The sequence below is a fragment of the Gouania willdenowi genome, chromosome 4 (assembly GCF_900634775.1).
Source record: "Gouania willdenowi chromosome 4, fGouWil2.1, whole genome shotgun sequence".
Classification (NCBI taxonomy): domain Eukaryota; kingdom Metazoa; phylum Chordata; class Actinopteri; order Blenniiformes; family Gobiesocidae; genus Gouania; species Gouania willdenowi.
Genome location: NC_041047.1, coordinates 18,141,758 through 18,166,752, shown reverse-complemented (window position 1 = coordinate 18,166,752; position 24,995 = coordinate 18,141,758). Strand labels below are relative to the sequence as shown.

Here is a 24,995-nt window from a genome sequence, read left to right as displayed (position 1 = left end):
CACATCGGCTCATTAGAAGCTATTTACATCCGTAACCACCAATGTTTATATCTGTTTAAGGTGTTTGTAATAGGCCTTAATATTCAGTAACTAATCTCTTAATAAAGCTTTATTAATTTACCAAGAAAATTAATAAGGCTACGTAAGTGTACCTGTAGTTGGTAGATGTCTCACTATACTATACTTGTATTTATCTGTATTATATCTTTACATTTGTATTATATTTCCCTGGAGGCGTATTTAATCCCTATTTAATTAACAGTCTTTCATTAAATTATGTACGTTTTCTTTTTCTTTTCTTTCTTTTCTATGTTTCAGTGTTTCTTCTTTCATTCAAAATATTTCTGAAACATCTGATTGTGACACTGAAGCTGCTTGTAATAAGCAGTCATAATATTTAAATGAGCTTCATAATAAGGCTTCATTAAATGCCTATTAACGTTAATATGTTTTTATCCAGATCCAGTAGCTGCAGAGCTGCATTAACTATCAATAAGTGCATAATAATAATAAAAAAAAATATATTAGCCTTAATAAGGCATTACTATCATTACCCAAGTATTATTAATGTCAATATAATATATAATATATTTCAATCTTTTAATTAATGTAAAGTTCTCATTAAGGGGCGTACTAACATATCAGTACAGCTTAAAAAGCATTATTATTTATTAAGCTTCTTTTATTAACACTTATATAGCTTCATTAATGTTAATGAGCACTTAGATAATAAGGCCTTAATATGAAAATAATTACTGCTTAGTAAAAGCAGCTTCTGTGTGTTAATAATATTAATACATATATTACCATGACAAAACATTTTATCAACACTCATACAGCCTTATTCATGTTAACAAGATCTTCTTAAAATTAATAATAATTACTGCTTATTAAAATACCATTAATATATATATATTAAATATTTTTTTATTAACACTTATACAGCCTTGTTCATGTTAATAAGAATGTGTTAAGGCCTTATTGAGAGGCTTATTAAGGTTTATTTACTGTTTATTACAAAGACTTTAATAAACAGTGTTTCCTATGTGTTTTGTGGCGTGGCAGATGTGAACGAGTGCGAGTTAAGTGACAATCTCTGCAAGCACGGCCAGTGCATCAACATGGCAGGAACCTACCAGTGCTCCTGTGATACTGGTTACCAGGCAACGCCAGACCGACAGGGCTGCGTCGGTGAGTGAGAAAAGTACAACCTTATGTAAAATATTAGAACCGCAAAACTCCCAATTATGAATCAATGATTTACTATTCTGGGACTGTCCTTGCAGATATTGATGAGTGCACGATAATGAACGGAGGCTGTGAGACTCACTGCACCAACTCGGAGGGAAGCTATGAGTGCAGCTGTAGTGAGGGATACGCTCTCATGCCTGACCTCAGGACCTGCTCTGGTAAACACAAGGAGTTGAAATAAAAATCTAAAATCCACAATGTTCTGACGTTTCTGGTGCTGAACTCACTCCTGCCCCTGTTAGATATCGATGAGTGTGAGGAGTCCCCAGACATCTGCGATGGAGGCCAGTGCACCAACATTCCCGGGGAATATCGCTGTCTGTGTTACGATGGATTCATGGCTTCCATGGACATGAGGACTTGTATAGGTAAATAACTCAATATTTACTTTTAGGCAAATAGTAACATTTATTTTCACTCATTCGTTCACTTTTTTTTTTTTTTGTTTTTCTGACAAAACAAATCTTTATTGGTTTTTATTAACCCCGCCACAAAGTGTGAAAGGGGGATAGGTTTGAACTGTTTAAGATAGGATAACCAAATTTAGTGTGTGGCGTCATGGTATCAATACTGTGATGGAGCTTGAAAATGAGAAGTGCGCAAATATTTTTTACGGCGTTATTGCCCTTTTTCCATTTTTTTTTCACTCTGTTCGAGGTATGCTTTTCTCAGAAACAGTTTAAGATACGATAACCAAATTTGGCGTGTGGCTTCAGGGTATCAATACCTTCATGGAGTTCGAAAATGAGAAGTGCGCAAATATTTTTTACGGCGTTATTGCCCTTTTTCCATTTTTTTTCACTCTGTTCGAGGTATGCTTTTCTCAGAAACAGTTTAAGATACGATAACCAAATTTGTTGTGTGGCTTCAGGGTATCAATACCTTGATGGAGTTCGAAAATGAGAAGTGCGGCAATGTTTTTTACGGAGTTATTGCACTTTTGTCGGTTTTTTTACTCTGTTGTATCTTCAAAGGGGACAGCTTTTCTTAGAAACCGTTTAAGATAGTTAGTAATTTTATATTCTGATGTGATAATATTTTCTTATGTATACATCTAAGTTTTTAGATTTAGGACATTTAGGAAAAGTTTGTGAGTAATAATGACAACCAATCTGGCGGGCGATGTTGATGACTGTGTGTTTTTGTTTAGGTTATATATCATGTCTTACTTTGCACTCTGAGGTGAATTAAGAATCCATTTGTGTCAATTCCTGCCTGTCCAGATGTCAACGAATGTGATCTGAACCCAAACATCTGTCTCCATGGTGACTGTGAAAACACCAAAGGGTCTTTCATCTGCCACTGTCAGCTGGGGTATTTTGTCAAGAAAGGATCCACAGGCTGCACTGGTACACACACACACACACACACACACACACACACACACACACACACACACACACACACACACACACACACACACACACACACACACACACACACACACACACACACACACACACACACACACACACACACACACACACACACACACACACACACACACACACACACACAAAATGTCCACATTTTAATTTTTTTATGCCCACATGTTGAAACAATTGATTCATGTGTTCCTTGTCATCTCTAATTTATGATACATTTGGATTCATAATATTATTTGTCTGAAGATTTTACTGTAACTTTTTTTTCACATTTACTTTTTTACATGAAGGGTATATAAGATACAGCTATAGCACATGTGTCAAACTAAAGGCCCGTGGGCCAAATTTGGCCTTTTAGACCATCCATTCTGGCCTGCAGGAGTAAGTTAAAAATGATTGTCTAAATTACCAAATATTTCAGCCTATATAAATACACACATAAAATTAAACTCCACAAAATCTGGAGGCTCGCAATTTTCCCACATTTTCATCTCATGACGGCAGTCATTTTTAATCTCAAACTGTTAGAATAACAAAATTTTACTCTCCTGTAATTTCCCCAAATTAAATAAAAATGAGTCACAAAATCATTGAAATTTCAAAGGAAAAATCCCGTAAGGACTGATATCTCTTATTGCCTGGATATTGTTGGCCTAGGATACTTTATGTATCATTTATACGTCGTGTAAAGTGCAAACTTAGGGACAATAATGTTGAAATTAAAATCAAACTTCTTCGTGTTTGGCCCCTGAGCTGTAGTATTGTTGTCTGTTTGACTTCTTGAATGGTCTTCTTTTATATTTCCAGATGTTGATGAGTGTGAGATCGGAGCTCATAACTGTGACATGCATTCTGCCTGCATCAACGTGCCGGGAAGTTTTAAATGTCGCTGTCGTGACGGTTGGATTGGAGATGGCATCAAGTGTGTGGGTGAGTATAGGCTCTCAGATGATCCCAGCTGCTTCGTATTGTTGTATTCACATTTAAGAACTGGGTAAAGGTGGATAATGTCTGCTAAGCTCTGCTACTAGGTTTGTCCTTTCCTTCCCTGCAGATGAAGATGAATGCTCAGCAGAAGATCACAACTGCAATCCAAACGCAGACTGTGTGAACACACCCGGGTCCTACAGATGTACATGTAAGGAGGGCTTCAACGGAGACGGCTTCTCATGCTCCGGTGAGACCCTCACACGGCTCTGACTGAGAGACAGACTTGGACGTCAGGTTGACAGTAAACTGACCCCGTGTTGTGTCATCTGCTCCAGACATGGATGAGTGTGCAGACAACGTGAATCTGTGTGAGAACGGCCAGTGTCTGAATGCTCCAGGAGGTTACCGCTGCGAGTGCGAGATGGGCTTCACTCCTACGGAGGACAGCAAGGCCTGTCAAGGTGCTGCACTCGCTCTTTCTCTTTTTCTATCAGTCATCCACATCCTTAACCCTTGTACGCACCTTTGAATCTTAAAAAAGCAATAAAAATGTACTCCATTCATTTTTTTCTTTTACTTCCACCGCATCAGATCTTTTCAACTACTTCAGACCTATCCATGTATATAAAATGTATTATATTTTCAAACCCTTTTTATGTTTGTTTGGACTTTTTATCATGAGAACCTTTCATTTTTTTCAGCAGGAAAAACAGTAAATATGCAGTATTTCTAAAAATGAGTGCCAAAGTGAACAGTCTTGAACATGTCATTAATTGATAGCAGAATTCAATTTAATGTATTATTATTTTTGGCACAAGGACAGTTTTAAAGAGAAAATTACACTTGTACACCTTGTATATTTTGCAATGTTAGAAAATCAGGCCTTCACTGAAATTTCCCTAAAACTTTATGCAATGGTCTCTGGTTGTTAGTTGGTCATAACACCTAAAACATATTTTTCTTATTATTTTTAATGTAGAGGTTTTGATCTATTGGTTATTAATTGAAAAAGCATTATATGTCATGATTACAGTAAAGGAAAAATATATGGTTACAATGGGAGTCAATGGGCCAAATTTGGTCACAAGGTTACTAAGTGTCAGTATGATGCATATTTGTTTTTCTATACACTTCCAATACACAGGACTTTGGAATTAATCAAATAAAAATAAAAAAGAAATTGTGGCAAAATTTCATACAACCAGACAAACAAATAAAAACATCCAAAATGTCACAAAGATGCTCCGTGGGTTAAAAGCACTTTGTTTCACCAACATCCCTTTACTCTCTCTCTCTCTCTGTCTCGTCTTGTCCACAGACATTGACGAGTGTAATTTCCAAAACATCTGCGTGTTTGGAACCTGCCAGAACCTTCCAGGGATGTTCCGCTGTGTGTGTGACGATGGTTACGAGCTGGACCGCAGTGGAGGAAACTGCACCGGTTAGTTTGGATTACTAAGCCAGTGTAAACCACTGCTCATGAAGTGATGTGTATCTCTATATATTTTAATGTGTGTCACTGTGCAGATATCAACGAGTGTGCTGACCCTGTGAACTGCATCAATGGACTCTGTGTGAACACACCAGGAAGCTACCTGTGTAACTGTCCAGCTGACTTTGAACTCAACCCGACTGGTGTGGGCTGCGTAGGTGAGTCACCCACCAGACGCTGCTAAACTAGGAGTCTATAGCTGTGTTTCCATTACCCTTGGAAATGTGCAAAATCTAAAAAACTTGGAATGGAAACACCTGAATTTTGAAAAAAAAACACTCAAATATTGCTAAAAAGGTTTTTTTTTTACACTTTCATGAGGAGGAATTTCAGATGTTTTGATATTGAAATGTGTGGTAAAAGTGCCATGGAAACACTTTTTCATCAAATACACGTCACAGAACGTGACGTACATGGTCACATGACCACTTCTCATCGAGAAAACATGGCGTGGTACTTGTAGACAGAAGAGGAGACCGGGACATTTCTTAGCATTATACTTAGAAATTATTATTGCCTCATTAAACGTGAAACAACTAAGGAATACAGAGTTTTATAAGGATGTTTGGAGCGTCCGTCTTCCTGCAGTGAAGTCTCATGGGATGAGATTTCTCAGGAGTTACGAGGCTCCTGCTCAAAACAACCTTCAGTGGAATCACGTTCAAAACGCAATTATACTTTGTCAATATTAAGAAATATCGCTTTTATTTTGCAAAATCTGTAATGGAAACATGTTATGTTGTGCTTGGGAGAGAAATTACAATGAATAAGATAAAAATGAATAAATAATCCAATAGTTTTACAGTTGGAAACAATAAAAGAAAGGAAGGAATGACACAGAAAAGGGATTTGTCTTTAGTTTAGTAACAGTGTGGGTGTTATGTCACTTTGTTTCTATCTACCAACCAGTGTGTGTCTGTTCATTTCATGTGCTCCTCATCAGCTGTGTTCACCAGGTGCTTTGACTTTGGTTCATGAATTACCCTCTCTGGTCAATCTGTCAGTGCTCATGTAGTGTCAGTTGTAGTTTAGATATTTTGTCTGTAATGTGACTTTTTCACTGTTCATTTTTTGTTCCTTATTGCGATTATAAATATTACATTTTAACCCAGACTGCTGCATTTGGGTCTTTATCTGTCAGCTTACAACATTTAATATGTTTGTGAAAGTTGTTAATATGCTTTAACCTATATCTTTGGCCTAAATAACCTAACATAACCTATATCTTTGACCTAAATAACCTAACATAACCTATATCTTTGACCTAAATAACCTAACATAACCTATATCTTTGACCTAAATAACCTAACATAACCTATATCTTTGGCCTAAATAACCTAACATAACCTATATCTTTGGCCTAAATAACCTAACATAACCTATATCTAGTAACATGTTTTTCAAAAACATCCAGTAATTGATAAAAAAAAAATTAAAATACTGATTAAAATTTGAATTATTATTCTTTTTTCAAATTCAAACACAGCGCACAGTCTTAAACAACTGTACTCTAAACTTTCACTTTCTCAAAAATAAAACTATAGTTCAAATAAAATACAGTATAGAAATATGTGAGCTTGCTCATCTTGTCGCTTTGTGCGCTAATCCTGGATATTTGTAACACAAACTAAATCTAGAGGAAAAAATGTCAGTGGGGCCGCCAAAAATTTGTGGTATCGAAATAAGGTCACGACCCCAAAAAAAGGTTAGGAACCATTGGACTATTATAAATTGGTCACAATATTTTTGGGAATAAAGCGCGTTTATTAAATTTACAGCTTAAGCATTTCAAATGTACAGACTGTGTGTAGACTAAAGCGTGGCATCTTAAATAGGATCAATAGTGAAAAATGACTCAGAATGTGACAATGGCTGCCAATTACCAAAAGCCTCCCAGGGGGTTTATGTGATCCTTATTCCCCATGAAAGTAATGATGAATGTGACAGTGGAAAGGGCGAGTATGCAGACATGAAATAGGAGGCAGAGAAGTGTTTTTAGACTCATGTACAATCATTCCAAACATGCAGTATTCCCCTGTTTTTATTTGTATTTTTTTATGTTCTGGACAAATTGTTCTTTTTATTTTGATTTAATGTCGAATCTGCTTCCTATCTCAGATACACGTGTTGGAAACTGTTTCTTGGACATCCTTGCCCGGGGTGATGGAGGGATCTCCTGCAGTGCTGAAATTGGAGTGGGCGTGACTCGAGCGTCCTGCTGCTGCTCCCTGGGCGGAGCCTGGGGAAACCCCTGTGAACTTTGTCCAGCCGCAAACTCCAGTGAGAACCACGGAAGCTCATTAATGATCATATTCATGATGAAATCCACTAATTGAGCTGTGTTATTTGGATGCACTCTTCCATTGTGTTCCTGTTGTTTTCAGCTGAATATAAGACTCTGTGTCCTGGAGGCGAAGGGTTCAGACCAAATCCAATCACTGTTATCCTGGAAGGTAAACTTTTGTTTTCCTGCTCTCTAATAAATCAACAGCAGCTCATGATCAGTGGAGCAGTGAACAGCTAAACACTGGCTGCTGTCTCAAAATCATTTTAAAAGTAAAAACCAATTCATAAATCCATACTTCCCACGACATTGATGGATCTCACACTTGTTCTAGATATTGACGAGTGCCAGGAACTGCCGGGACTCTGCCAGGGTGGAAACTGTGTGAACACGTTTGGTAGCTTCCAGTGTGAGTGTCCGCTGGGCTACTATCTCAACGAGGAGACTCGTATCTGCGAGGGTAAGGCCTGAGTCATTCCATTAAAGTCTCATGCTGGGGTCAATTACATTTTTTTAGTTACAATTACATCTTCAACTATCCATGTTCAATTACAATTACAGTGACCAGCATTTTTCCCGATTACAATGAAATTACAATTGTTTTTCATCCTCAGAAAGTCAATTGCAATTACGTTCTCAATGACTAAAGTTCAATTACAGTTAATTACAATTACTGAGCCTGAAATAAATAACCCCATAATACTTTCTGTTAGCATCTTTTATGATAACGTGTGCTAAAACACCTGTAAAATACACTAAAAACAAATATCTATCATCTATTTTCTTATTGGTTACCTTGTTAGGCTTCCTAATCAATGAAAATATAGATTTTAATATTTTTGGTGTGAGCGTCTGAGCCTTTTTTGTGTCAGTATACCCCTCGATTTCATTTTTTTTAAATGGTAAAATGTGGGAAAGCTTCATATGAAACATACTTTAATAATTGTTAACTGCATATGTGTAGTACTGAACTGTAATATGGTTCCCCAGTTTTTGCGTAAAATTTTAATTGACATTTTTTCTAGAATTTTCATTACAAAGTCAATTGTCTAAACTCAAGTACAATTTAATTTCAATTACGACGGCAAGAGATTTTTTAAATTAAGTCATATTTCTAATTATTGATCAATTACGATATTGCAATTATAATTGACCCCAACCCTGGTTGAAGTGTGAATTTTTCCATTTATGTTATTGAAAAGTGTTGTTTTTCAGATATTGATGAGTGCACCACCCACATTGGTATATGTGGACCTGGGACTTGCTACAACACTCTGGGTAACTACACCTGTGTGTGTCCACCTGAATACATGCAAGTCAATGGAGGAAACAACTGCATGGGTGAGTCAACGTTAGCTTACCTCACAAGTGTCAAACTCATGGCCCGGGGGCTAAATTCGGACATTTAGAGCATTAAATTTGGCCCGTTTGAGAAAGTAAAAATGATAGAAGAATCATGAACCGTGAATTTTTTTAATTAAAATCCACAATATTTGAAGAGCTAAATTTTCTAGTTCTCATATCACATGATGGCAGTCATTTTTAATCTGAAATTGTTGAAAGATCTTGCAATTTTTCCAAAATCTGGCAAATTTTCTTCAAATTATCCCACGAAATTCCCCCAAATTTCCCAGGATCAGTGAAATTTAAGTGAAGATCCTGCAGGGACTGATATACTTTATCATTTATACATTATTTATACCTGAAAGTGCAAACAAGGCCACATTAATGTCTTTTTCCACCTAAAATCTGTGGCCCAATTAAGGTCAAACTGCTCCGTATTTGGCCCCTGAACTAAAATGTAAAGACATGTTGCTAACATCTGTTGGTGAGATATCTGTCAAAACCTGATAAAGTAAAAAGTATTGTCTTTCTTGTGATATAGACATGAGGAAGAGCGTGTGTTACCGCAACTTTAACGACACTTGTGAAAACGAGCTGTCGTTCAACATGACTAAGAAGATGTGCTGCTGCGCTTACAATGTGGGGAAAGCCTGGAATAAGCCGTGTGAGGCCTGTCCGACGCCTGCTACCTGTGAGCTTCAACCTCAGAAACTTCTGTGAAAACTTTCACGATGGATGCCAACTCCTGTTAAGAGAACTGTGTCTTTTCTTTCAGCCGAGTATCAGTTACTGTGTGGTAACCAGGCCCCTGGCTTCATCATCGACATCCACACTGGCAAACCAGTCGGTAAGTTTGTTTTGACCTCTGTTCACAGATGTACGACAATTATCGTATGCATTATTCGACTGTTGAGTGAACATGTGGTTGCGATTGGTGGTTTATTGTACAAGTATGCCTTATTTTTTCCTCAGTTAAGCTAAAAACAGATTCTTCATGTAATCCCTGTTATCAGTCATCTATGAAAACAAAGTCCTCTCAGTGTCTGGCACTGGTGGATAGAGAATCCATCAGCACCATTATCCCTCTCAAGGTATTTGATGTTGTGGAAAAAAAGATCAGCAAGTAAAGCCCCAATACTTTGAGGTTTCCTGTCCCGTCACATGATTAAACAAGCTTGGATACTTACTTTACGCCAGATGCCCACATTACCGCATTTGGGATTTGAACTCTTGATTCTCACTTTATAATAAAAGCTGCATCTTCCTACTCATCAGAAGCACATATTGTCTGTCTTTTTTTGTACGTACATTTAAGACCAAATCTTCTGTTTGTGTGATATTTAGATATTTACGGGAAAACTATGGGCGAGAGCTTCATGTTTTAAGCTCATCATACAGAGAGGACCCACAGACGGGGGCGGAATTTTACTCTGATGAGTTTGATAAAAAATGATCTTGTTAGGGATTTCCCGATACAACTTTTTCACTTCCGATACAATACCGATATTGCAGCCTTTAGTATTGGCCGATACTGATATCGATCTGACATTAGCACGAATCATACATACTTTTATTACTTATTTTGTAGTGTGGAATGTTAGAAAAGGTTTGATCAAGTGATGTTACTCAAACAGAGAACAATAGTCAGCAACAGTAGGTATGAGAAAAACTGACCCATTTATAATTAACCAGTTGGTTATATGAATTTTAACCTTCAACATAATATCTACAGAATTCTGCAATTGAATAAACATAATATAATATATTTCAGATTTTTGGATGCAGTCCGATAAAATCTGATATTCATTTTCTGACTGATATTGGACCGATATTCGATATCAATATCGGATCGGGACACCCCTAGATCTTGTGACATGTTGTCCACCTCATGTCATTGGCAAAGAGGCATAAATTGTGTCGATGACGTTTTGTTAAAGAATTACTGATGCTGTAATTCCGAATCTGTGAATATTGTGCCAACTGTACCCAACAGTGTTACGGTCCAAATAGTATCCAAATAAACTGGTGACATCACCGCATTTGGGATTTGAATTCTTGACTCTCACTTTAATATAAAAGCTGCATCACTCTACTCATCAGAATCACATTTGTCTTTTTTATATGTGCATTTAATACCAATTTGACGGAGCCCGTGTTTCAGATAACTGTACATTTCCCTTCTGTAAACAATGTCTTGCTGTTCAATTTTTGTGTAAAATTCCTGGTTTCTTGTTTATCGTAGATATCGATGAATGCAGGGAGATCCCTGGTATTTGCGCTAATGGAGTGTGCATCAACCAGATTGGGAGCTTCCGCTGTGAATGTCCAATGGGCTTCAGCTACAACAACATTTTGCTCATTTGTGAAGGTACCCTTGCCTGACGTGTATTGATATTATACCACCATCAATTATGACCTCGTAACCACAAATGTAATGCCTCTTAATGCCATCACCCAGCAGAGGGATGAATCATGCCATGACAGTTCAAACTGGGCTGTTTCTCTCCATGTGTCCACCAGCTGACAGAGCTGCTGATTGATGCTCACGTTTCTTCTTTTCTTCCTACGGTGTAGATATCGACGAGTGCAATAGTGGGGACAACCTGTGCCAGCGCAACGCCAAATGCATCAACATCCCGGGCAGCTACCGCTGCGAGTGCTCAGCGGGTTTCAAACTGACTCCCAGTGGCGCATGTTTGGGTGAGTCCAGCCTGACCTACTGTAGAGGCTGAAGGTGCTGAAGATTTAGATCTTTACTTTTCCATTTCAAAACTTTAAATTTAGATAAAAAAATACATTCATCTGTACACCTTCCCTAACAGTGAAGATCACCTCAAAACGGAGAGAAATAAATAAATGCATCGATAAAAGAAATATAAAAGGAAATAAAATGATCGACACAATCTAGAACAGAGGTCACCAACCTTTCCTAAACCGCGAGCTACTTCAAAGTTACTACATACTCTGAAGGGCTACCAGTTTGATATACAATGAAATACTACTTCAATTTCCTAGTTTCACTTGAATTTGAGGGGAAGATAATGAAGGAAGACTTTAAAAAAGATAGGAAATATTGAAGTTTTAACATTCAGCATTTTATTTCTCTTAATTTATGTGATTGTTTCATTTTCTAATGACCACCTCTGAAACATTTCATAGGGAATCATCAAGTTCCTATTTTACGACCCACTAGCTACTCTTTTACAAACCGAAACATGTTCTTACAATTTACCAAATAATGTAAAATGTTATTACCAAATGTTTCAGTGAAAATAAACATTTAAAGGTGGTTCATTTACCAAAAAAAAACCGTATCAGGTGCAACAGTATTTAACTCTATTAGGGTACTGACTACATCTGTCATCTAAATATATTTTAATGAGTTTGAAGCCTGGCAAGTAAATCAGACAGATGGCGTTAACTGATGGCTAGTGCTGCTGTTAGAACCAGCCTGAGGGCACCGCACATGGTCCATGCGGGCTACCTGGGGCCCGCAGGCACCGTGTTGGTGACTCCTGATCTTGAATGATCAGACAAATTTGATCAGATTTGTTGCTTCAGATTCCTTGGTTAAATTTATAGCGAATAGCCCAAAATAAGTAACATGATTATGATTACATTTTCCATTTTTCTCAGATCGTGATGAGTGCCAGGAGATTCCCAATGTGTGCAGTCACGGCGAGTGCATTGACACACAGGGCAGCTATCGCTGTCTCTGCCACAACGGTTTCAAAGCCACTGCAGATCAGACCATGTGTATGGGTAAGGAGTCCCATCAATTAACTCCTTGGCACGCAAAACTGCTACGAATGTAATTAAAGGGAGAGAGAATACCTCATAGTTTGACCTGTTTGTGTTTTCATTGTTGATTTCAGACATCGATGAGTGTGACAGACAGCCATGTGGGAACGGCACCTGTAAGAACACTGTGGGTTCCTACAACTGTCTTTGTTTCCCTGGATTTGAGCTGACTCACAACAACGACTGCATGGGTATGAAGAACAACTCGATTGGACATGGACCTGTTTGTGTGAAGATTGCATGTTCTCTCCCTCCCTGTTAGGATTTCTCTGTGGTTATTCTAATACAGCTATAAAAGCTCCTTTATTTATGTAGACCATACAACAAAAACAAAACAAAAAAAAACGAGTGTTGAAGAGAATTGAATCATTAAATTGTTTTATAGAGTTGAACTTTTCTTCTGCTGCTCATTTCTTTGCTTTGGTGCGGAGAAAGAATTAAATTTAGACATGAGGTTCCATTTGTTTGTCCCAGAACTACATCAAGCTGCATTAAGAATTACGCTTAAAAGTTGGCTTTATAACAAAAACACAAAAACACAGAACACAAGCAGCTTGGTAAATGTCACTGATGTCAAGATCATTTTTTCATTTGCCTTTGATCTTTCTGTTTCTATAATTGGACTTTCAAGGCATATTTAGAGTTGGAGACATCTAATCCTCTGAATATTTATCTTACAGACGTTGATGAATGCAGTGCCCTCCAGGGCCAAGTGTGCAGGAATGGACAGTGTATCAATGGGCTGGGTTCCTTCCAGTGTCTCTGTCACGAGGGTTATGAGAACACACCTGATGGGAAGAACTGTGTTGGTGAGACCACTGAACAGTTTGGCGGAATGTGATCTGGAGCCCTTTTAAATGGATATAGCATTAGCATACATGCGTTTAATATGTGTTTTTCCAGATATCAATGAGTGTGTGAGCTTGCCCGGCACTTGCTCACCAGGAACGTGTCAAAACTTGGATGGATCCTTCAGATGCATCTGTCCTCCTGGATACGAGGTGCAGAATGACCAGTGTATAGGTGAGGCACACGCACACCATTTTTATTCAACCGTTTAAAGCCCATCTGCTCCGCATATGCACCATTAAAAACACAGCTGGCGCATACAATCCTTTTTCCTTCGTTTATTCTCTTTCTTATCCTCTTTTGTGCTCACTTTCCAGATATCAATGAGTGTGATGTGGAGCCTAACATCTGCCAATTTGGCACATGCACAAACACTCCCGGCAGCTTCCAGTGCTCATGCCAGCCAGGCTTTGTTCTGTCTGACAACAAACGACGCTGCTACGGTGAGAGAAGCTTGTGGTTAAAGACCAAACTGTCGTTTTCCTGTTAGCTTGAAAGCTAGTATTTGTCTAATTTTCTTTTTTTTTTTTTTCATTTCCTTCCCTTTTTGAGAGCAGACACCAGAGAAAGCTTCTGTTTCACCAAATTTGAAGCAGGAAAGTGTTCTGTTCCCAAAGCTTTTAACACCACTAAAGCCAAGTGTTGCTGCAGCAAGATGGCAGGGGAGGGCTGGGGACTTCCCTGTGAGCTCTGCCCACGAGAGAGTGATGGTGTGTGACTGCGAGTCTCATTAAATCTCTCACCTGCACACACATGCACAAACCAATCTTTTTTTTTTAATGCTTCCAGCTGCATTTGACACCCTGTGTCCCTATGGCCATGGAGTTCTGCCCGGACCAGGAGAGGCTCGTGAAGGTGAGCACTCTGGCCTCCCTCCAGCTGTTTAATATTTGGAACACTGTTGGCTGATTTGCACCTGTTTCCTGTAGATATGAATGAGTGTTTGGATAACCCTGGAATCTGCCAGAATGGTATCTGCATCAACACGGATGGTTCTTTCCGTTGTGAATGCCCTTTCGGATACAACCTGGATTTCACTGGAGTCAACTGTGTCGGTGAGGAGGATTTAAGAGGAAACCGAATAAGAGTTTCATTTCAAATGTAAAGCAATAAGGTGCAAATGCCTGCAGAGGCATAAAAAATAATTTGGAAGTCTGAAAGATATACTACAGTTTAAGGTCAGTTGGTGATGCACCTACAGACAGATATCTGTCAAAAAAGAAGGATCTCATGTTGTGAGTATGTGAATATTTGTGATTCCAACCATTTTTCCAAACTGTAATTTTAAGTACTCACTGACAAATATGCAAGCTCTTAAAGGCTACTGATGACTCTCCAAAAACTTCATCAAACACAAATTTATGATTGGACTCTCTTCACTGATAATGTGTTATTTGTTCTAAACTACAGCAGCAGGTACCCCTACAAAGAAATGTCAGCTATATCAGACTTTTTTGGGGCTGTGAACCGTGTCATTTTGTTATTGAACCAGAGGTTGTCCCCCTAGACATATATTTTATATATATTTGACCTTCCCAGACACTGACGAGTGCGACATTGGGAACCCATGTGGAAATGGCACGTGCACTAATGTGGTTGGAGGCTTCGAGTGTTCATGCCAGGAAGGTTTCGAACCAGGACCCATGATGACTTGTGAAGGTCTGCTTATGGCAAGCTCTGACTGTAAATCATGCAGCTGTGTGCTATTCATTAGCATTCATGACTGTACTTGCTTCTCTTCTTTATTGAAGACATCAATGAGTGCTCCCAGAATCCTCTGCTTTGTGCCTTCCGTTGTGTCAATACCTTTGGCTCCTATGAGTGTATGTGTCCGGCTGGTTATGTGCTGCGAGAGGACCTACGCATGTGCAGAGGTAAGAGATCAAGTTACCCGCAAAAGAATACTTTTAGTATTAAAGTCAATAAAGTTATTTGTTCACTTCAGAGAATGAGTTCAGCATTTTACAAAAAAATAAAAAAATCCACCCAGATGTTAACATAATCCTAACTTTAACTAAAAAAATGTTTTATCCAAATGTTAACATTTATCTATTTATTCCTTGGTATTTGTTTGTTTCGCTTCATTTTGGAATTCTGCTCAGTAAGTTTAAATTCTTTTAAAATCCTTTGAAGGAAAAAGTGGCTTTTGATCCGTTCTTCTGGTTTAATTTATTTTTGGACTTTTCACTGTTTCTAATCAGACCAGGACGAGTGCTCTGAGGGCCTGGATGACTGTGACTCAAAGGGCATGACCTGCAAGAACTTGATCGGGACGTTCATGTGTATCTGCCCTCCTGGCATGCAACGGCGGCCAGATGGAGAGGGATGCATGGGTTAGTAAAAAATTTAAAAAATAAATTGCAACAGAAAAAAAAAGTTCACCTCAGTTTTTGCACACATTTTTTTTAACCACTGGTGTTTTATTTTCTCCACTTGTTGGCAGACCTGAACGAGTGTCGTGCCAAACCTGGCATTTGCAAGAACGGGCGCTGCATCAACACTGTGGGAAGCTACCGCTGCGAGTGCAACGACGGCTTTGAGCCCAGCTCCACTGGAACTGAATGTATCGGTACGTTTTTCAGCTTTTTTACAACCTGTCGCTGCCGTTTCTGGATCTACAAATGTGCTTTTATTCAAAATGCTGCTTCTTAATCCATGACATTACCTCTTTCTTCCTTCATAACCTCACCCCACCCCCACCCCTTCCCCCACGCCCTTGGTTTCCTCAGACAACAGAAAGGGCTACTGTTTCACTGAGGTTCTGCAGACAATGTGTCAGCAGTCATCTACCAACAGGAACAGCGTGACTAAATCTGAATGCTGCTGCAACATGGGCCGAGGCTGGGGCTCCCAGTGTGAGCTCTGCCCACTGCCTGGCACTGTGCAGTACAAGAAGATGTGCCCACTGGGCCCGGGCTACACTACAGATGGCAGAGGTGAGAGTCAGTAAAAGACACATTATGATTTCATCATTTGGAAAATGCATTTATTTCATTTAATTTCACTATTTTATTTGGCACAGTTTAAAATACTACAAAACAATAATATCAATGGTACACAGATATTAACAGAAATCAATACACTTTAGAGGCATGCCAGGGGAAACCCAAAAAACCCTCAAGGGGCTTGAAGAAGAGGGCACCTGATATGGTAAATGGACTTGATTTATATAGCGCTTTTATCACCACACTGAAGCATTCCCAAAGCGCTTTACATATCAGCTCATTCACCCAATCATTCTCACATTCACACATTCACTGCCATGCAAGGCGCTAGTCGACCACTGGGAGCAACTCAGGGTTCAGTGTCTTGCCCAAGGACACTTCGACACATAGTCAGGTACTGGGATCGAACCCTCAACCTCTCGATCAGAAGACGACCCTCTACCACCTGAGCCACGGTCGCCCGATATAACATTTAAAAGACCAAATAATGGAACGTCAAGACAGCAAAACTTTGAAACAGAGCAGAAAACAGGAAATAGAAAAACATTAACATCAAATTCAAAAGTCATGATTATTTATTAAGGAGTAGGTTTTTGAAAGTTTGATCAGATGAGGAACAAGGAAATTCCATATTCTGGGATCTCTTGATGTATTGCTGAATAGAAAGTGTAACTTTCCTTTATTGGTCATGCATTTAAATATTGTAAAAAAAGCTACTGTATGAGTATGTTTGTAGAAATATGAAACAAAATATTAAATATTTATCTGAAAGAGAGTTTTTTATTTCATTCATATGAATTGCTTGATAAAACGTTACAGGTCCATCAACTGCAGCTCACCAAGTGGAGTTATGTCTAAAATTTGTATTTCAGACATCAATGAGTGTCAGGTGATGCCAGATCTGTGTCGTAACGGTCAGTGCATCAACACCATTGGATCCTTCCGCTGTCACTGTAATATGGGATACAAGACCGACTTCACTGCAACGTCTTGTATTGGTACGATGAACCACTTAAAGGCTCTTGTTAAAAAAGTTTGAAAAAGATTAGCTCCAACCACATTAAAAATCATTTGTGTTTTATCGTGTTTATTTTGCAGATATGGATGAGTGCGCTCTGTCTCCGAAGCCCTGTAACTTCCTGTGTAAAAACACGGAGGGCAGCTACCTCTGCTCCTGTCCCAGAGGATACACCTTACAGCCTGACGGAAAGACCTGCAAAGGTACAATTCTCCTGTTTCTGTTTAGTACTTTTATGCTGTGTTCACACCGAATGCGTCTTCTGCGGCACCGGATTCGTCTGCCGGATCAAAAAAAGTTTGAAGTGAAGCACCGCCCACCAGTGACACATCCAACTCAGTGAGTTTCACTTCCTGCTGAAGCGAGGAGCTGCGCTCCTTTTTCTCCTCTCATAAACATAAACCACCAGTGAAAAAACCCAGTGCGATTAGCGGCTAATGCTATCCTAGCTCAGTGCCGACTTTCAAAGATGAAAACTACAGAGAACTTTTACCTGCTACTACCACCTCCTCGCTGATTCTCCTCCACGCCTAATCCTTCCTAGTCCAGTCCCGGATATAAAGGCCATGTCATACAGCTCTAGGTGGTCACACACAGCTTCTACTCCATGGTTGAATTAGTGAACAGACCGATGTCCGTGTCCACAGCCTGACATCATCGTCAATAAACAGTCGCAGGAGTTCAATATTTTCAACTCGAGCAAATGTGCGAATATGACAAAAAACTGGGAGCGTGCTCGCACGGCCAATGCTCTTGACGCGCGGATCGGACCGCACCGCCCCACAGGAAAGATGTTGCCTCTGGGACGTGTATGTAATCTGGTCGCACAAACATTTCATGACGCATCCGGTGTGAACGCAGCATGAGTCATTCATGCTGTCCAGGATTCAGATTCAATTCTACATCTGTGCTTTCCTTTCTCCTTCCAAGATCTGGATGAGTGTTCAACGAAACACCACAACTGCCAGTTCCTTTGTGTCAACACTATCGGAGGATTCACCTGCAAGTGTCCGCCTGGCTTCACTCAGCATCAGACTGCCTGCATTGGTAGGTTTGAGGCCATCTTTACGGTCACTGCTCTGAAGGGTTTCTAACAAGGTCCTGGCTGCAGATTTGACATACACTTTGATCTCTTGGTTTCATTGTCTTCACAGACAACAACGAGTGTTCGAGCCAGGCCAGCGCCTGCGGAGACAGAGCCTCATGTGTCAACACTCCTGGTAGCTTCAACTGTGAATGCTCTAAAGGTTTCTCCTTGGACACCACGGGCATCGAGTGTGAGGGTAAGCAGGCATCCATCAAAAGTTATCTACAAATGTCAAGGAGATGCAGGCGATTTTAAAATCTACTAAGCACAAGATGGGGTAGAAATGTGAGGCTGGAAGAGGTTGTTTGCTGTTAGCACAAAGTAAAAGTCTTTCTTTTTTTTTTTCCTCAGATGTGGATGAATGTGGCTCTAACCACCGCTGTCAGCATGGCTGTCAGAACATGCTGGGAGGTTTCCGCTGTGGTTGTCCTCAGGGCTACGTGCAGCACTACCAGTGGAACCAGTGTGTGGGTGAGTTATGGTGACTGTACTGAGAGTCTGCCAGCTTAGTGTGGTGACACTGAGTCGATGAGGAATTACCGTATGCAAGAATCTATGAGATGAGAGATTTGAGAGAGCTTGTAGAATTGACAAAGATAAAAACATAGTTGGATTTTTTGGACTCGGATCTTCTTCTACCGTCTGAATGCATCTCAGATTTTACTATAGGTCTTTCTTTGGGTGTATGTTTCTGTGTGTTACTCTGATGAATTTTGTCGTTGCTACACAAAGCAACAACAAAAACCCCAAAAAGTTTCCAAAAATATTCATATACAGTAACACATACAAAATGACATCCAATACGTACAAAATGCTGACACAATTACACAAAATGACAGTCAAAATACGCAAAACTACACAAATACAGAAAAAACTACAAAACAGCACTGCAGATTGACAACGATAAACAAATTGCAAACATAACACATAAGAAATACCAAAAACACATGACTCATAAAATACACGAAATGTCAGCAGAAATTCTCAAACTGACAAATACAGAAAATGACTCCAAAAACACACAAAATGACTGAAAAGAAGAAAGACAAAACCTTTAGTTTTCTCATGTTTGGATTGGTCGTTATTGCATTACTGATATTGTGGCCCTCAGATCAGACAATCACATTTTTGTGGCCCCGCTATGATAAGAGTTGCCTATCCGTGTTAGAATCTAATTAATGTACCATTATCCAGCTCTGCAGAAAAGCTGATGACGAGCCTCTACTTACAATCAGAGAAATATTCAACATGCAGGTCCTTAAGGACTATAATGACAATCTGGGCATATAAGACCAATAGAAGATATACAATATGTGTGCAAGAGCTACACCTTTGCCTATATGTTAACATGTTAGCGCAACGAGTAATGGTGCAGATGTCATTCGTCAGTTTCTTACAAAACACGTTGCCCCTAATGATTGTTAAGGAAATTTATAATATTAACTTTTTTCTTTATTTTACAGTTAGTTTGCATTAAATACATAATCACAGTGCCACAGTGACATAATATTTTGAATCCCGACGATGTACACATAGTAAATTCTGATTATTTAAGGAGATATTTTGAAGTATTATAGGTTGTTTAACATTGTCAAAGTGCCTGTGTGACATCGTAGGCCTTGCATTGCTTTTCTTGCAGATGAAAACGAATGTCAGGGAGGATCCGTCTGCGGCTCGGCCTCGTGTTACAACACACTGGGCAGTTTCAAGTGTGTGTGTCCCTCGGGCTTCGACTTTGAGCAGAATGCCGGCGGCTGCCAGGATGTGAATGAATGCAGCCAGGGGTCCAATCCGTGCACCTACGGCTGCTCTAACACTGATGGAGGCTACCTGTGTGGCTGTCCAGGAGGCTTCTACAGAGCAGGACAGGGGTGTGTAGACTAGAAATGAGGAATAGGCATAATCATAATCTAAAATAATGTTGGTAACAATTTACTTGAAGTTTTATACATAAAGGCTGACATTATGCTGGTATTATTATGACATGACACCTGTCATTAAATAAGGTGTCATGAAGGATATCATTAAGTGTCATTCGTTACCCTAACCTTAACCCTTTGTTACTTTAACCACATGTGTCAAACTCAAGGCCCGGGGTCCTTTAGACCATCAAATTCGGCCAACAGGAGAAAGTTAACAAGAAAAAATAATAATTATTGTCCAAATTACAAAATAATTCAATTATAAATAAATCAGCTCAGATATCTCAGATATCTAAATACACAAATTCAATCATTTTTAATTTCAAGTAGTTTTTCCTGAAATCATGTCACATAATTTCCGCAAAATGAATCAAAATTGGTCACAGAACCAATGGAATTTTAAATCCTGCAGTGACTAATATCTGTCACGTATTGCTTGGATATTGTTGGCATCATACATACTTTATATATGTTGTGTAAAGTACAAACTTGGGGACATTAATGTTGAAATTGCTTGTTTTCTCACCTAAAATCTGCTGCCCACTTAATATCAAACTACCTTGTATCTGGCCCCTGAACTAAAATGAGTTGGACACCCTTGCCGTAACCCCTAACCCTAACCCCACTAGATGCATCCATCTGACCCAAAAAATGCCAGCATCGCTCCAATGATTATCATGGTTTAGCGAAGGGTGTAATAAATTAGCTAACGGCACTTAATGATAGACTTCTTGACACCATATTCATGGTAATGAAAGATAATGACAGCGTACTGTCAGCCTTATGTATAAAACGTCAAATGTTACCACAGTGTTTCTTTACTCACTGAACTTTGTCGCTCTTTGTTTCCACCCAGCCACTGTCTGTCAGGCGCAGGTTTCAGCAGTCAGTTTGGAGAAGGTGAGGAGGACGATAGTCTTTCTCCTGAGGCCTGCTACGAGTGTAAGATTAACGGAGGAGGAAAGAGTGGACGACACAAGCGCAATGCTGATGAACTCAACCAGGTATGCAGAGGTGTAAAGAGTACTGATATATATCCTACTCAAGAAAAGTAAAGTAGGAATCTGTCACTTGCGCAAAATGCCTGAAGGTGCTTTCACACCAAATGCAACTGAAGCGATTAGATTACATTCAATTCAATGTAAATGACGCAACCTCAAGTTATTCCCCCTCAAGCGATGTGACTTGCGTGATTTGAGCAACTCAAAATTGAAAAATTTTAACTTTTTAAGCAACTTCAAGCGACCACTCTACCGTCCTTCACTGTCTATAGAGCCGCGGCAGCAGCCCCTTCCTGCTCCCTCTCGCCACAGTGCAGACGGCTGCAGCGGAGGGCTGTACTGCACTTCCTCAATTTATTTTTATTATATAAAAATAATCTTGGATAAGCCTACATTCTGAGTGAAATCTTTTTTTAGTTACTCTGTAAGTTGATAATTTAAACCGTAAAAGCAGAGCTGTCTATGATAAGTGCTGTAAACATTCGGCCGGATCAGACTTCTCTCTTTCTCCTCTGTCACCGCTTATACACACACACCCACACACACACACACTGTTCCCTGGTCATTGCGTCAGTGAAGCAATGTGCATCAACTCTTTAGGTCACAAAGTCTGCGGTGTGGCTTTAAGTACAAGTAATATTACTGATTTAGAAATATACTGAAAAAAGTACAAGTAATCCATTACTTGCACCCCTGCAGGTATGTTTGCTGACAAGCCGATCAATTTTTCAGTCAGTAGTGTTCTTGTTGGTGCATGAGGATAAACTTGTGTGTCTTTGTTACTGCAGGATCCTACAGTGAGTATGGCCAGTCTGGACATCCAGGACTCCATTCCCATGAACATCTCACTGGCCTCCCTGCTCAACAAGGAGCCTCTACTGGAGCTCCGCCCAGCCCTGCAGCCTCTGCTGCACCACGTGCGTTATGTCATAACCCATGGCAACGCAAACGAACACTTCCGACTGCTGGAACGCCGCGATGGAAAGAGCGTGCTCCGGCTGGGCAAGAAACTCCCTCTACCGGGATCGTACCGGCTGGATATTGCTAGCCTGCCGCTCTTTGGGCCTCGAAAACTTCACCAGCTGGAGGAACAGCATGACAATAACTACCTACAGGGGGAGATCGGAGGTGCTCTTCGCATCAAGCTCCACATTCACCTGCACTGAGCCCCTGCTCTGGTAACCTCCATCAGCACCCACCCACTGCAGGACTATCAAGGGTAATCAAGGACAATGAAAGACTGATGCCACCAGCCCAACCCTACCCCCACCACTTTGTTCCTGTCCAGTTATTATATGTTCAGGTTTGTCTTTTGTTTTTACCTTATCTCCTACACCCGTTTACTTGAGCCCGCACTCATTCTCCTCTTAGAGAGCCAGTGGAGCCAATGGCAGAGAGGTGTCTTTGTGCTTGGACCACTGACCGTTCATGTAGAAAAACGAATCCATTGTGAGTCTATCAAGCACTTTTTTACACGAGCAACAAGCTATGGAAAACATAGAGTTCAACAAGTGCTGAGAGTGGTCAAAACTACTTTATTGTAGCATGTATGGTGGTATTTCAATCCCAAGTTTTCTCTTTGTTTGGTAATTGATTAATCAAGGCTACATGGAATTGTTGTGGTCTAAAAACACTTTCACCTCTCTGTGATTGTGGTAAAAAGACAACACTGGGCATCAATGTTTGTCACGTTCGCCCCTTTCAGTATTGTAGTCATTGTCATTTAATGTATTTTTTTGTTTGAAAGGTGTAAACACGAAGGACTGCATCATTTACACAGCATTTCAGGTTCCTACCTTCATAGCACTCTGTTCTATAGCTTGATTTCCAACCAAGGAGAAAACAGCATTTAACCTTAATGCTTGATGTAACGTTTTTTTTTTTTTCAAGCAGAAAGCTGCGATTAGATTTCTTGTGCGTGTGCTGTCACGTGGGGTTACCTCAGTACCAATGCTGTGATGCCGACTCCAAAACAGAAGAGGGTGCTAGAGTCCCTCGGCATCCATCAGTAGCAGGGAATTCTCTAGAAAGCAGCTTCAAGTCTTTGAAGGAAATAAACCAGGTCAGATGTTTGACGCAGGTGCACTGATTCTGAACCTGAGAGCCAGTTTATTTGAATACAGACTGTCAGAGGGTAAAATGGCCTCTTTTATATCAACACTAGGCTGGAATTACATTAAACTGACATGATCTGACTTCTTTGACTTTGCCATGAGCTCCATGTCTGAGTGTTGAGCCTTGTTTACAACACAGTGTGACACACAGAATAGCCATCTCAAAGGTACATAGCATGTTAGGCCAGAACCAATAGGAGTGCCTACAGAGTAAACAGCTCATCCAGGTGAACACTCGACCTCAATAAAAAAGGTTATTTTCAGGTCCTATGTCAGTTTTTTCCAGGTGTTTCTTTATCTCTCAAAGAGAAATAAAGGTGCTAATCTGTGCAGTTTTTAATCTGGATTGCAAAAAAAAAAAAACACGTCTATTTGCTTGGTTTATTTTTGTTTGTTTGTCTGTTTATGTGTTGTCTCAGTGCTGAAAACCAATATTATCAAACGTGCTTTCTGAAAATTAAAGTATATATTTTTAAGTGAAATGTTGATGTTTTTGGGGGGTTTTTTTAATGCCAAAATTGGGAGAAAAAAAAACATCACAGCAACCCAAAAAGTGAAGGTTTTAACGGCCTCGACGGTTTTAAGGTGATTTTGTTTGTAGTAAGATAATGGAAAATGGCTAAATCGCATATTCCTGACTCACATTGATACTCATTAACCTCTAAATAAGTCTGTAACAAAAACAGACGTGTCAAATAATCAGTGTTCTCATTGTGTTTTGTTGGTAGCAAACAGTGTAATGATCTATGGTGCTAAATGAGAATCCTCTTTGAACTTTTAAAGTTTCTGCGCTGTCTCACAGCTGAGACAATGTTCATACGTCATAATCATTTTCTAACCAGGAGCTTTTGTATGAGTTGTATCTTTACTGTCAATTTGCATTTTCTTTTATTAATTTGCCACAATGTCAAAAAAAAAAAAAAAAAAAAAAAAAAAAAAATGCAACGTACTGCATGTGCTTACTGTAACTCTGCTTCAATGTCAAACTTGAACACTGTTGCCGAGCTCCCAACATCAAAGTGTCATGTCGCTACAAATTGAGGAAGCAGGGTTTTTTTTTTGTTTGTTTCCAAAGCTCAACATGAGACTCTTGAAATCAGTCGAAATGCTGACGTTACAATCACAGAGCTGAGGATCACTCGATGCTTCATTGGACATCTGTTAACGTATTAAATTATCAGTGTTCTTATGCAAGGATGAAACCAAAGATTTACAACCTTTACATGCAGTCTGTAAATTTCATTCATTCAATCATTTGTGTAAACTTTTGTCCAGTGAAATAAATGGCAATAAAGTTTTGTGGGTTATATTTTTAAGTGTTGATGTCTTTTTAATATATATTCAAAATATGAGACAAATGATGTAGATATTTGTTTTAATCAAATCCCATCACGAATCAAACATGGACCATCATCAGAGTCCACCAAAACTGAAGAACAAACAAAAAAGGAGATTTGTTTTTTTCACCACGCTTTTTAGCTTACGGTATCAAAAGCAAAGGAAAGAGAGTGTGCCTTTACAAAACACCACAAAGCTATAGCCGTTTGCCTCTGCCTTACAAACCAGTCTTGG

At 39.4% G+C, this 24,995-nt stretch overlaps 1 protein-coding gene across 1 annotated transcript in view; it reads left to right on the top strand.

The window, feature by feature from the left end:
• Nucleotides 1-24,734, top strand: part of fbn2b (fibrillin 2b) — an 82,421-nt gene extending 57,687 nt beyond the window's left edge. The window contains exons 28-65 of the mRNA XM_028444051.1: nucleotides 1,066-1,191; nucleotides 1,287-1,409; nucleotides 1,494-1,619; nucleotides 2,475-2,600; nucleotides 3,444-3,566; nucleotides 3,691-3,813; nucleotides 3,902-4,027; nucleotides 4,885-5,007; nucleotides 5,094-5,216; nucleotides 7,177-7,338; nucleotides 7,443-7,511; nucleotides 7,677-7,802; nucleotides 8,558-8,683; nucleotides 9,228-9,377; nucleotides 9,462-9,533; nucleotides 10,929-11,054; nucleotides 11,261-11,386; nucleotides 12,323-12,448; nucleotides 12,562-12,678; nucleotides 13,168-13,296; nucleotides 13,391-13,510; nucleotides 13,654-13,779; nucleotides 13,894-14,046; nucleotides 14,126-14,191; nucleotides 14,266-14,391; nucleotides 14,876-14,995; nucleotides 15,088-15,210; nucleotides 15,538-15,669; nucleotides 15,780-15,905; nucleotides 16,066-16,272; nucleotides 17,154-17,279; nucleotides 17,380-17,502; nucleotides 18,230-18,346; nucleotides 18,454-18,582; nucleotides 18,738-18,857; nucleotides 20,026-20,257; nucleotides 21,165-21,312; nucleotides 22,098-24,734. Coding sequence (XP_028299852.1) covers nucleotides 1,066-1,191; nucleotides 1,287-1,409; nucleotides 1,494-1,619; nucleotides 2,475-2,600; nucleotides 3,444-3,566; nucleotides 3,691-3,813; nucleotides 3,902-4,027; nucleotides 4,885-5,007; nucleotides 5,094-5,216; nucleotides 7,177-7,338; nucleotides 7,443-7,511; nucleotides 7,677-7,802; nucleotides 8,558-8,683; nucleotides 9,228-9,377; nucleotides 9,462-9,533; nucleotides 10,929-11,054; nucleotides 11,261-11,386; nucleotides 12,323-12,448; nucleotides 12,562-12,678; nucleotides 13,168-13,296; nucleotides 13,391-13,510; nucleotides 13,654-13,779; nucleotides 13,894-14,046; nucleotides 14,126-14,191; nucleotides 14,266-14,391; nucleotides 14,876-14,995; nucleotides 15,088-15,210; nucleotides 15,538-15,669; nucleotides 15,780-15,905; nucleotides 16,066-16,272; nucleotides 17,154-17,279; nucleotides 17,380-17,502; nucleotides 18,230-18,346; nucleotides 18,454-18,582; nucleotides 18,738-18,857; nucleotides 20,026-20,257; nucleotides 21,165-21,312; nucleotides 22,098-22,475 — 5,120 coding nt within the window. The 3' untranslated portion in view covers nucleotides 22,476-24,734. The remainder of the gene's footprint in view (nucleotides 1-1,065; nucleotides 1,192-1,286; nucleotides 1,410-1,493; nucleotides 1,620-2,474; nucleotides 2,601-3,443; nucleotides 3,567-3,690; nucleotides 3,814-3,901; nucleotides 4,028-4,884; nucleotides 5,008-5,093; nucleotides 5,217-7,176; nucleotides 7,339-7,442; nucleotides 7,512-7,676; nucleotides 7,803-8,557; nucleotides 8,684-9,227; nucleotides 9,378-9,461; nucleotides 9,534-10,928; nucleotides 11,055-11,260; nucleotides 11,387-12,322; nucleotides 12,449-12,561; nucleotides 12,679-13,167; nucleotides 13,297-13,390; nucleotides 13,511-13,653; nucleotides 13,780-13,893; nucleotides 14,047-14,125; nucleotides 14,192-14,265; nucleotides 14,392-14,875; nucleotides 14,996-15,087; nucleotides 15,211-15,537; nucleotides 15,670-15,779; nucleotides 15,906-16,065; nucleotides 16,273-17,153; nucleotides 17,280-17,379; nucleotides 17,503-18,229; nucleotides 18,347-18,453; nucleotides 18,583-18,737; nucleotides 18,858-20,025; nucleotides 20,258-21,164; nucleotides 21,313-22,097) is intronic.
• Nucleotides 24,735-24,995: the final 261 nt, after the last annotated feature.